This window comes from Engraulis encrasicolus, chromosome 7 (assembly GCF_034702125.1).
Source record: "Engraulis encrasicolus isolate BLACKSEA-1 chromosome 7, IST_EnEncr_1.0, whole genome shotgun sequence".
Taxonomy (NCBI): domain Eukaryota; kingdom Metazoa; phylum Chordata; class Actinopteri; order Clupeiformes; family Engraulidae; genus Engraulis; species Engraulis encrasicolus.
This window is the reverse complement of record NC_085863.1, coordinates 48,460,789-48,473,807: the sequence shown is the minus strand read 5'-3', so window position 1 is coordinate 48,473,807 and position 13,019 is coordinate 48,460,789. Positions and strand designations below refer to the sequence as shown.

The 13,019-nt window shown below is 45.5% G+C and overlaps 1 protein-coding gene across 1 annotated transcript in view; it reads right to left on the bottom strand.

Moving 5' to 3' along the window:
• Nucleotides 1–13,019, bottom strand: part of ubtd2 (ubiquitin domain containing 2) — a 36,052-nt gene that overhangs the window by 14,107 nt on the left and 8,926 nt on the right. Inside the window, exon 2 of the mRNA XM_063203784.1 lies at nt 4,697–4,933. Within this exon, the coding sequence (XP_063059854.1) occupies nt 4,697–4,933 (237 nt within the window). The remainder of the gene's footprint in view (nt 1–4,696; nt 4,934–13,019) is intronic.

Genomic DNA, 13,019 nt, shown 5'->3' with positions numbered 1-13,019 from the left:
CTCTCTTCCTCCTGACACACAGCAGAACGGCTGGATTTCAGTCACTTGGTTACAAGGACATGTGGGTACAACACACACGGCTGTGGAGTATAACCGTTATCAAGACAAAAGGTACAACATTGCCGCCAGTTCAATGTAAAAAAGTAAGTTGCCATGCTGCCTTTAGTTTGTAAGTGAAGTGAACTCAACATGAGAAAGCCTCAAGTTGAGTTAACTTACTCGAGTTGAGTTAACTTACAAACTTAAAGGGACATTGTGTGAGATTTTTAGTTGTTTATTTCCAGAATTCATGCTGCCCATTCACTAATGTTACCTTTTTCATGAATACTTACCACCAGCATCAAATTCTAAGTATTCATTATGACTGGAAAAATTGCACTTTTCATACATGAAAAGGGGGATCTTCTCCATGGTCCGCCATTTTGAATTTTCATTCCATTCCATTCCATTTTTAGCTGCAAAAATGACTGTACTTGGGCCATAATAGAAAATATTAGTTTATTACTTTGTAAACGTTCATGTAAAGATCAAATTTGGCAATAGGCAGCCCAGTTTCAATAAGTAGCATAGTTGCAGTACCTTTTTTGACCATTTCCTGCACAGTGTCCCTTTAAGGCAGAAGGGCAACTAACCTTTTTACATTGAACTGGCTTGCAATGTTTTACAGTGTGCTGTATGTATGAGGTCCACTGCGCATCAGAGGCCTCCTGGTGGCCTTATAATGAATATGACTAGCCAAATGACACATCAGGAGGGGGTGTGGAGGGGACCTTCGACTCAACTACTCAAAGATCAGCTGAACAACACCACCTACTGTCATTAAATGCAGCCTGCTTATTATTGACCAGATTTCTTCAAGCTCTCACATCAGCTATGCACTGTGCAGAACTGGTGTCTCTCTCAGCTACTACACCACTGTCATTTTCACTCTAGGAATGTCCGTGGGGAGAAAGAGAGTGAGAGAGAGAGCGTGTGAGAGAATAATAGAGAGAGGGAGAGAGGGAGAGAGAGAGAGAGAGAGAGAGAGAAAGAGAGAAAGAGAGAGAGAGAGAGAGAGAGAGAGAGAGAGAGAAAGAGAGAAAGAGAGAGAAAGAGAGAGAGGAGAGAGAGAGAGAGAGAGAGAGAGAGAGAGAGAGAGAGAGAGAGAGAGAGAGAGAGAGAGAGAGAGAGCTGACTATGTAGTACACAAGTAAAACCATACCATACCTCTAACGTAGCTGCTAATTAATTCATGTGGTTGGTTCATTTATCATCATATTTTGCAGTCGCTGGTAATATGATAGAGTCCTCACCTGAGTCCTCACCTCACCACGTGGATAATGATGAAGGGAGGGGAATAGAGAGAGATGGGTTTGTGTACATGTACACCTATGCCAGTATTTATCCCATTAAGACCCATCTGTGAGTATTTACCTTTAAGACCGGTTTCTGCATCTATGCATATTTAACTTTAACAGTGTTGACAATACTGTTCATTTTTTTCACCCATTTTAATGGGTTAAGTGATTTTCGACTCTAAGGTGTACAAATTGACATTATTTTTTATTCTGTGAGTGGTTGGAATTAATTGTCAATATATAGCCCATCCATTAATCTCGGAAGCCCGATTTAGCACCACCACTATCTGTGACGTGTGGAGGTGTCGATTTTTTTTCGTGAGCATCAAGTTGCTGAGATTCCGCTGGGCTCGGAAGACAGCAGCAAGCTGTGCTGACACTTTGCTTAAGTTGTCATTTCAGAGTAATGTCATTTCCTCCGGCAGTCACATCGAGTCTCAAGCCTGCTCCATCACTATGTCAAGCCTAACTCAGGATGACGGGAGAAACACACAGCGCTGGCAATTTCCATCTGGAATACACCATTAAATCTTTCTGCAGACAAGAGCTTTTGGTCGCTACCAATCCATACTCTTCGATTCCTAGTCTGCAATCAGTCAAAACAGTGGAACCTCTCGAAAACACAAAAGAGATGTAATAGCACCATGTTTTTGCTTACCAAAAGAAACAAAGAAGCAACTGGCGTATCTTTAAGAACAGTCCTCGTCCCTGAGGGAAATGAATTCATCACATTCATGTATGAATGTTGGCTATGATTATATCCTCATTTAAAAGTCGCTTTGGTTATAAAGCGTCTGCCAAATGCAATATAATGTAATGTAATGAATGAATGAATTCTTTAATGGTATATTATTACACTGTAGTATATCCTCATTGTCCCCTGTGTGGCAGGGTAATACTAGGCCTGGTTAGTACCTGTATATACAGTAGGTTAGCCGCGCATCACATAATTGTATTCTACCATATAGCCATGGAGCACTCTGGGGAGTGTGTCCCCAACCAAGTAGAAGGTGAAACTAACCCCTATGTTAATCTATAACAGGAAACCGAGAGTGTGAGAGAGATAGGCTGATAGACTGGTGCAGTATTGTAGAACACCTGTGTCCCTATTTGTTTTCCTCAATGGGCAGCAGGCTGATTCTGCCCCTGTACCTGCTGTATACGTAGAGAGAGACACAGACAGAGAGAGAGAGAGAGAGAGAGAGAGAGAGAGAGAGAGAGAGAGAGAGAGAGAGAGAGAGAGAGAGAGAGAGAGAGAGAGAGAGAGAGAGAGAGAGAGAGAGAGAAGTATCTCTGCAGGACACTGTACCTGTATGTCCCACTGTGTCCCCTACCATGATGCTGGCCTCCATAGTATAGTATATAGTTTATACAGTACGTCTACAGAGAGACGGGCCGATGCAGCATTGCAGGACATTGACCCGTGCACTCCCCTGTGTTGTCTCCATACCACTGACTTATATACATGCCGCAGCGTGATGCTGGTGCCTATACAGTATACTGTATCTACTGCAGCAGCGGTGTCTTATTCTCAGTCACGGGGCTACATAGTGTACGTTTCATCTCAAGTGGGCCGAACTAATTGTGCAATGTGGCAAATTTCTGCTTCTTATCGTAATCACATTGCTAGTCAATCATCTGGAGGTGTAGGTCACAGGGAATATCAGGAGCATCAATTGTACCCTGAATGGCGAGCAAAAAAAAGGCAAACTCATTCTTGAAATCTCAGATACCTGCAGCAACTTTGCAATTGACTAGGGATTTACGTCTTTTTTTGACATTCTTAGTTTTTTTCACCCTCTACAAGTCTGGGACCGGATTAAACCATCTGGACCCCAGGCCTTATGTTAGACACCCCTCACAGTCCTCTACTGTAACCCCTCTGTGTCCACTCCCCAGTGGGTCCCCTTACTGTGTGCCATGCTGGTCCCTATACAGTATGAGTGCGTTACAATATGCGACCTTGCCTCCTCCACTTGCGCTTGTCTCCTCGTCCCGCCTCCTTGCCCCTCCTCCGTGGAGAAAGTTTCCCAGCTGTCAGCCTAGCCACAACAACTTTTGAGGGACTGTTTTTCATTCACCATCCCAATTGCAAATGAGAAAAAGACTCTACAATTGAGCTTTTGCAAGATATTGAAATATAATGCTGTTGTCAGTGATGTCATCATGACATATTACTTCCTGGTACGAGGGGACAAGCAAGTGGAGGAGGCAAGTGGAGGAGGCAAGGTCGCATATTGCAACGCACTCTATATCTACTGTAACCCCCGTTTCCTCTGTGTCCCCTTACCGTGCAGCCCCTTACCTGGCCTCTATACAGTACAGTATAATATCTACTGTAACCCCTGTGTTGTCCCCTTAGCCCTCAGTGTGCCCTTACCCCTGCTGTGTCCCCCCTGTGTCCCCTTACCGTGCGGCAGCGTGATGCTGGCCCCTATTCAGTATATCTACTTTAACCCCTCAGTGTCCCCTTGCCCCTCTGTAACCCCTCAGTGTCCCCTGTGCTGTCCCCTAACCGTGTGGCAGCGTGATGCTGGCCCCTATACAGTATAATATCTACTGTAACCCCTGTGTTGTCCCCTTAGCCCTCAGTGTGCCCTCAGTGTCCCCTGTGCTGTCCCCTTACCCCTGTGATGCTGGGCTCTATACTATACAGTATATCTATTGTAACCCCCCCTGTGTCCCCTTACCGTGCGGCAGCGTGATGCTGGCCCCTATTCAGTATATCTACTTTATCACCCAGTGAGCAGACGGAACGTCTTCTGATTGGCTGAGCAGGTGTCCTTTATTCCCCGGTAGCAGGACACCTATGATGTCATGTGGGCGTGCGGGCGTCCAAGTTGCTTCTTTTCTAACTTTCTGGCGAAGTGCCGTTACTAGTTCTATCGCATCTGGTTGTCTAGTCAAGACCGCGTTGTTAGTTCTATCGCATCTGGTTGTCTAGTCAAGACCCCGTTACTAATTCTATCGCATCTGGTTGTCAAGTCAAAAACCCAGTCGTCAATTCTATCGCATTTGGTTGTCAAGTCACCCCAACATTCTGCACGCGTCCTTACATGCCTCCGATAGAGGCGCGTCTCACTAGATTAGGAAGTGGTGCCCATAGCAACGTACCAAGCGCAATGGTGAATCTACTTTCTCACGAAGCCTTAGATCAACATATTAATAAATTAATACTTAAATGCTGGTAACCGGGTGATAAGCGGAATAGCGGCCTTCGAGGTGTCCCGATATCAAGGGAAAATGGACTTGGCGAAGTGAACGCTCCGCCTCGTCCATTATTTCCCTTGATATCGGGACACCTCGTCGTCCGCTATTCCATACGTAACCCATGGGTGTTCCCTGTGCGGTCCCCTTACCGTGCGGCAGGGTGATGCTGGCCCCGTCGATGATGGCCTGGGCCAGCTCGTGGTCGTTGCCCTCAAAGGCCTGGGCGGCCGCCTTGAGCGCATCCCAGATCTCCTTGCGGCCCTCGAAGGCCGGCGCCGTGTCCCAGAACTCATCGCGCTTGCTGCGCAGCTGCCCGTCCGTCATCGGATAGTCGCTCTTCCATTTGGGCTTCTCTCTCTTCAGGGGCTGGTTACGCCCCAGAGCCACTGAGATATGGAGAGAGGGGGAGAGAGAGAGAGAGAGAGAGAGAGAGAGAGAGAGAGAGAGAGAGAGAGAGAGAGAGAGAGAGAGAGAGAGAGAGAGAGAGAGAGATAGAAAAAAAGAGAGACAGAGACGGGTTAAGATCCTTGCATGCAACTTCCATAAAGGTATCAATCACAATGGTCTTAACTGTGACAGACTGCCATGTGGTGCATCTAAAGTAGCAGAGTGCGGCGCCTGAACCGTCAGCAGCACTGACATTTTGCGTGACTGATGGCTCTCGGGGAGAGCAGACACATGTTTCACTGCATGCGATCTATGATTCACACAGAAGTCAACCCCACATGCGGTATGACACCCTCCACCACCACCACCACCACCCCACTTCCCCAATTCCTGAAAGTAGCAAAGGTATAAAGACATTGCACAGAGAAAGAAATGGATGCGCTTGAAACACACCACACACATACACACAAGCCTGCACAGCACAATAATATCAACATACACACACACACACACACACACACACACACACACACACACACACACACACACACACACACACACACACACACACACACACACACACTATATTCGACTCAGCCATTAATGATACTGTATAGTGTATAGAATCACATTAACAGCAGTAATGCTATACAATGATTCAATACCCCTGAAGTGCATAGCTGTATACCATCTTGCATGCATGTGAAGCAGACACACTTGGTGTGGCGTCCACCTTCCCGCTACGCTACGCTAGCACCCTATCCATATTACATTAGGCTACTTTTAGCTGCCGCTCTTATCCAGGGAGCCTTAACAGTGTATTAGGGACAAGGACAGTCCCCTGATGCGGGGTTACATGCTTTATATTAGTCAAGGACACGAGAGCGATGGCTAACTCTCGTCCAGTCCCTGGCTTACTGTCCATTTTCCTGGTGCAGGGACGGAACGTCCATCATCAGGTCATTTCAGCATTAACTTAGGCCACAGTTGTATTATTATACTTTGTGATTATTATAGACTTGAACATCTTTATGAGTCAGACAGGAGAGTGAGAGAGATAGGAAATAAGTTGGGAGAAAGAGATGGGGAAGAATGGGGAGATGCCCTCGGTCTGGAATCGAACCCAGGTCCCCGGCGAAATGGTAGAGCGCACTAGTCCACTGAGCCTCGTTGCCGCAACAGTTGCCTCATTAAAGGCTGGGCAATGAGGCAAAAAACTAATTTTTGTTTAAGATATTTTTGGGCTTTTATGCCTTTGTAGTGACAGGACAGTTACAGAGGGGCAGGAAATGAGCGGGGAGAGAGAGATGGGGAAGATTCGGCAAATGACCCGGGCCGGAATCGAACCCGGGTCACCCGCATAGCAACCCAGTGCCCTACCGTTAGGCCATGGCAGGGAAAGGCAAAAACAAATCTTAATGAACCCGCAATCCTTTGAATCCAGAGGTCTTACGGCTACCACAACTGACTCAATCCCACTGCCATTCAAGGCATCAGCACACATGGAGACCGAGAGAGAGAGAGAGAGAGAGAGAGAGAGAGAGAGAGAGAGAGAGAGAGAGAGAGAGAGAGAAAGAGGGGAGTAAGAGCGAAGGGGAAAGAGGCCTCCCAGCCGATAGCTCTGGTGTAATCAGAAGGGCTGAAGGCCAGGACGTTACATCAACAGACAACCAGCCTGACCTGCCAGAGAGGAGGACTGGAGAAGTGGAGGAAAGATGAGAGAAAGGGAGAAGAGGAGAGGAGAGAGGAGTGGAGGATGGGAGGGGAGTGGAGAAAAGATGAGAGAAGGGGGGAGGAGAGGAGGAGTGGAGGATGGGAGGGGAGTGGAGAAAAGATGAGAGAAGGGGAGAGGAGGAGAGGAAAGGGGATGGGAGAAGAACAGAGCACAGAAGAAGAGAAGATGGATGAGCAGATGAGGGCAGGGGAAGATAGAAGGGCAAAGAGGGGGGTGTCAGAGAGGGAGGGCACAGGAGAGGAGAGGAAAAGAGAGGAGGGCACAGTGAGGGAGGGTAAACAAGAAGAAGAGGAGGAGAGGAGGGCAGAAGAGAAAAGGAGAGGAGAGGAGAAGAGAAGAGCTGAAGAGGAAGGGAGATGAGAGCAGAAGAGAAGAGGAGAAGACAGGAGGGCAGAAGAGGAGAGGAGGGCAGAGGAGCATAGGAGAGGAGAGGAGGCGAGGGAAGAAGAGCAGAGAGGAGAGGAGAGTAGAGGTAGCAGAGGAGAAGAGAAAAGAGGAGGAGAGGAGGAATGGAGGGCAGAAAAGAAGAGAGGGAGGGAGGGATTTTTTTATAGGGGGAAAACATCTGGCGGCCATTACCCACCACAACCTTTCGTCCGGGACACCATGTAACAATTGCAAGACGCACAGACGAAAAAAATACGAGGAAAAAAGAAAGAAAGAAAGAAAAAAAATCAAAAGCTAAATAAATAAAAAGCACCCACTCGGCCTGACTCCTGCTGGTTGGAATTACAGGTCCGCCCATGGGCTGTCGTCGCCCCGCATTCTAGAACCATTCAGTAAGGCTTCAGCCCCAGACACTGCTACAAAGCTACGCATGTCATGACATACCAAAGTTGTAGGACGACGTCAATGCACACGTACACATGCATGCAAGCACGTGCGCAAACACACACACACTATCTATCCATCACGATGGTAAGCAGATAGGCCTAGAATCCACCTTTAGATGACTTCACTCGGGCAAGGTGTAGAATCTCTACCAGGCGGAAGTTTTGAAACGAAGACAAAGACAAAGACAACAGCAGCAACATTGATGCTCAAACACGTCATCATTGCAAACCGATCAAAAGTCGACCTTATGGGAGGATTTTTCTTTTCTCTAAGAGGACCATCAAAGATGACTTCAGTGCTGCACCACATGGCCAGTTTTCAGAGAGAGAGAGAGAGAGAGAGAGAGAGAGAGAGAGAGAGAGAGAGAGAGAGAGAGAGAGAGAGAGAGAGAGAGAGAGAGGCATACCGCCATTGCTGCTGCCACCACCACACCCCACCATGCATCAATAATTCAGCTCGGCCAGGAAGTGTGCACTGTAGTTTTTGCTCGACCCAGAAACTACCGTCTGCTCATCCCACACACATGCACACACACACACACACACACACACACGACTGCACCCAAAAAGGGTTAAGGGTCCTTGCCTTGCCTGCAAAAGATGCCCGTTTTATTGGAGAGGAGGATGAAAGAAAGACCAAAGGAACATAAAGCTGGGGGTCGTGAGGTGGGGTCATGAACAGGACGGACTTTACACAAAAACGGGAAAGCCACAAGTTCACACAGTTATGATGAATTGGGAGTAAATTTAACAATATTGGTGGGGGTGGTGGTGGGGGTCGTGAACATAAAAAGGGGTGATAGCAGAAGGTTTCAGAATCAGTAACCAGACCAAAAGTAGGCGAAGTTAACGTTCAGGGAATGTAACCATTACTTAAGGCTAACGTAGCTAGAACGTTTTGGAAACAAGAAATGGCTGGTGACCCCAAATGGAGGTAGAGCCTAAGGCACCATGCTGACCCAATCCCCTGCGCATCTCAAGAGAGGCAGACGCTACTCTGCCACATTGATGTCACAGGCCAACATGTTCATTTCCTGTTTGTGCAGGCTGCGACAAAAACACACACCAACAATGACGCAAAACACAGTCTCTGTTGTGCGCGCCATAGTTTTTCATCTGTCTGGGGGTGAGGAGAGAGTGAGCGCTTTTCCAGAGGGCTCTCACTACGCGGTTTGGAGGAACACAATAGCTCGCCACATCTTACAGCTCACAACAGGGACGCAGACAAACAACGCAGCCCGTTCAGCACAAGTTAGAGAAGCTGTGACGTCAGAACAACGTCTAAGATGGTCCAGACTGCAGACATCGCCAAAACAGAACTTCCTTGGGCAAAGGAGGCCAAGTGAGCTACTTCTGTGGAGAGACGGTAGACAGTGCAGGTTGTACCTTACACACAATATGTACTGTATATACCCATCTGTGATCAATAAGAAGTAAGTCAATAATCTCATATTTCAATCTTACTTCATCAACTTCCATTAAACGCATTCATACAGAAAGAGAACGGAGAGGAAAGGGAAGCAATACGTGGCTATTGACTACCGGAAAATGTGTCAGTACCACTGTAGCATATCGAGTTAACATATTAGTTAATATGTCTCCTACATTGCCACTGAGTCAGATTACACTGCCATGCCATCACTTCCAAGTGTCAGGTTGTCTTTTAAAGACTGCATCTTAAACTAAACACTACCTTGAACTAAATGCAACAAAAAACACTGAATAACAACAACAACTGGCACGATCTTTTCCATTTCAGAAATTGAGTCAACAACACTTCCTTTGGTTTCATCTTCTCTTGAGAAATGAAGTTAGCCTACAGGTTATGCTATGGGGACGTATGAGAATCACACCTTACTCCAGGAGCTGTGTGAAAACCCCCCAAGGTGCTGATTAAGATTGCACCTCTTTCCTGTCTCCACGAATGACACTGCTGCTGATGGGAGCAGCGAGGTGGAACGGCCAACGAGCAAACGAGCGAGCGAATGAACAAACGAACACCTTAATCTAATTAGAAAGCAAAGGGCCAGCCTGACATTTAAAAACTACTTCTGCTTAATAGTAGACAGAGCCTTGGGGGGACAGAAGACACACATCACAAACACACACACACACACACACACACACAGTTTCCGCAGAAGACACTGACACACACAGACACACACACAGACACACACACACCATCTCTTTCAACATAACGTCTGCTGTTTTTCTAGAGGCTGGCAGGCCATAACAAAATAACAAAAAGGTTGCAGACACCAGACGTGGTGGCAGTGCACAGCTGCGAAGCAACAACAAACCAGACAAAAGTACAGTAGCCATGACTACTGTATACCCCGTGTCTAAGCTTATTCATTTGCTATGTTTCTTTCAGCAATACTATAATTTGATCAAACTACTGGTTAGACAGCAGAATCTGAATCGTCTGAGTTGTCATTCTGTGTAGAACTGCAGAAATGGGGTGTCGTGGTGCAACACACTAAGGGGGAGCCGGGTTCGAGTCTGGCCTGGGTCATGTTGAATGCGGGAGAGAGACGGGGTAGGATTGGGACATGACCCAGGCTGGACTCGAACCCCCTCCCACTCATTTCCTGTCCACATCTTTGACTGTCCTGTCTAAATAAGCTTAAAGGCTACAATCTCCCAAAAGCAAATATTTCTTAAGAAACTGAGAAGAGCTGCATAAATTCAGTAGCTCTCCCATAAACTAAACTGTGTGCACTGCAGTCACAGCCCATGAAGAGCGTCAAAGCAAATCCAGAAATGTCTCTCGCAGACACTAGTCAATCAACCACGGAAAACTTTGTTGAAAAGTTGAAAAATCTACATTGGCATTGTTTTTGCTTGTTCTTTAAATTCCTTTACGTTGTGACATTGCACTGAAATACAAGAAAAATGACTTTTGGTTGAATACTGTCAGTTTTCAAAGCAATTAAAAAAATCTAAAGTGACAACTGCCATGTTTCTTCCATCCATCTAAGATTTGTTTACCTCATGAACTGTCACTGTCGTACAATGAGTGATGCCTGTTTGTCTGATGTGATGCCTGTTTGTCTCATTCTGTCTGCAAAGACAAAAGGATGCGTACAGGGCCAGATTAGACATGACTGCCTGGGCACAACCGTCTTTTCATTGTCTCACGGAGAATGTCACTGCTGATGGCCTGGGAAAAAAATCATCTCTAACTCATTTAACAGCTATCGCAAACAGCAGTTTAAAAAGGCAACAGGGCCTGTGGTAGCAGTGCTTGTATAAACCCGTTCAACCCCACACACGCACATTGCACACACACACACACACTCACGTACACACACACACACACACACACACACACACACCCCAATCGGGGAGGGAGTGCTTAAATGAGAGAGGACTCCAGTACTTCAGAGAGACTTGTCATTCAACAGCTGACTGTACAATGAAATTAACCAGTGCAAGATAGATACAGATCCCGAGAGGAGAAAATAATAGACACATCAATAGATAGATACAGTAGATAGAGAGAGAGAGAGAGAGATTGATATTGATGGAGTGAAATGAAGAGAGGTGGGGAAGATATAGAGATAAAGACTAACAGAGATAGGTTATGGAGACAGACACACGCCAAGCCAAGAACAGAAGACAGAGAAAGCATAACAAGAGAAGTAAATAAAAAGCAACAATAGTAGTTGATTAACCCAAATGGACTGAACGCAGGGCTGAAAGAGAACAGGATGATGACGGGGGAGGGAGAGAGAGAGAGGGAGGGAGGAAGGGAGGGAAGCAGGCCCTGACTAGGACTGCGGTTAAAGAGCAGCAGAGAGAGATACAGTGAGGAGAATAAGTATTTGATCCATTGCTGATTTTGTTGGTTTGCCCACTAATAAAGGCATGATCATTCTATAATATTAATGATAAAATGTATTCTAATATGGAGAGACAGAATATCAAAAAGAAAATCCAGAAAATAACTTTGAAGAATATATTTTAATTGATTTGTATTCCATTGAGGAAAATAAGTATTTGACCCTTCTAGTCAAAGAAGACAAAATACTTGGTGGCAAAGCCCTTGTTTTCTCATTCAGAGGTCAGATGTTTCTTTCAGTTAATGACAATGTTTGTGGATATATTAGAAATGATTTTTGTCCACTTTTCTTTGCAGATCATCTCTAAATCATTTAAGTTGTATGACTGTAGCTTGGCAAATGGGATCTTTTGTCCCCTTCACAGGATTATTATAGGGTTAATGTTTGGAAACTGTCTAGGCCACTTCATGACCTTAATGTGCTTCTGCTTGAGCTACTCTTTCGTTGCTTGGGCTGTATGTTATGGATTATTATCATATTGGGAGGCCAATCCATGACCCACCTTCAGTCTAGTGGTGGTGGGAAAGAGGTTGGCATGCAGCATTGTACGTTTACATGTCTCCCTTCATCCATTCCTTGATGATGTGAAGTTGTCCTGTGTCTTGGCCAGACAAACAACCTCAAAACATAATGTTACCACTTTCATGTATGATGTTGGAGAAGGTGTTGTTCTTGGGATCATAGGCAGCATTTCTCTTCCTCCAAACAGATCGAGTTGTGTTAATGCCAAACAGTTTGATTTTGGTGTTATCTGATTCCAGCACCTCCCAATCATATCCTAATCCAGTTTGATGTTCATTGGCAAACTTCAGGTGAGCCTGAACAGGTTCCTTCTGAAGCAGGGGTAACATACATGCACTGCAGGATTTTAATCCGTTGTGGTATTAAGTGTTTCCAATAGTTTTCTTAGTGATTGAGGTCCCAGCTGCCTTGAGATCATTTCCTAGCTCCTCCCATACAGTTTTAAGGTGCTTTATCTCTTTTTTTCTGGTTATTAAATTCCCACAAGGTCAAATCTTGTATGGAACCACAGACAGGCCTAAGAGTGAAGATTGATGATCATTTTGTATGTCCTAAAATTGGGAAGAAATGCACCAACAGCTTGCTCCTTAATATCTAGGAGCCCATTTCAGCCTTGTTGAGTTCTAAAATCTTGTCCCTGACATCCTTTGACAGCTTTTTGGTCTGTCCCATGTTGGCGAGTTTAGTTTGATTGATTGACTGATTCTATGGACTGATTCTGCAGATTCAATGTGTCTTTTGTGCAGGTTACTATTAACAGGTGTGTTCAATTCAGATAACAAGTTGATTGGAAGTGCCATTTGATCTGCGGGATCAGAACTCTTAATGGTTGGCAGGGGATCAAATACTTATTTCCCTAAATGAAATATAAAACAATTAATATATATTCTTTAGAGTTAATTTCTGGATTTTCTTTTTGATATTCTGTCTCATCATATTATAATACATATTATCATTAACATGAAAGACTGGTCATGTCTTTATTAGTGGGCAAACCAACAAAATCAGCAAGGGATCAAATACTTATTCTCCTCACTGTATATATATAAAAGGCGTCCCTGCTTGAAAAGGAGGCCATTAAAGCCGCTGTCTCGAGTTACACTACAACACCAGATACGGCAACACGTCACTCTGCTTCAACTGCATGTGG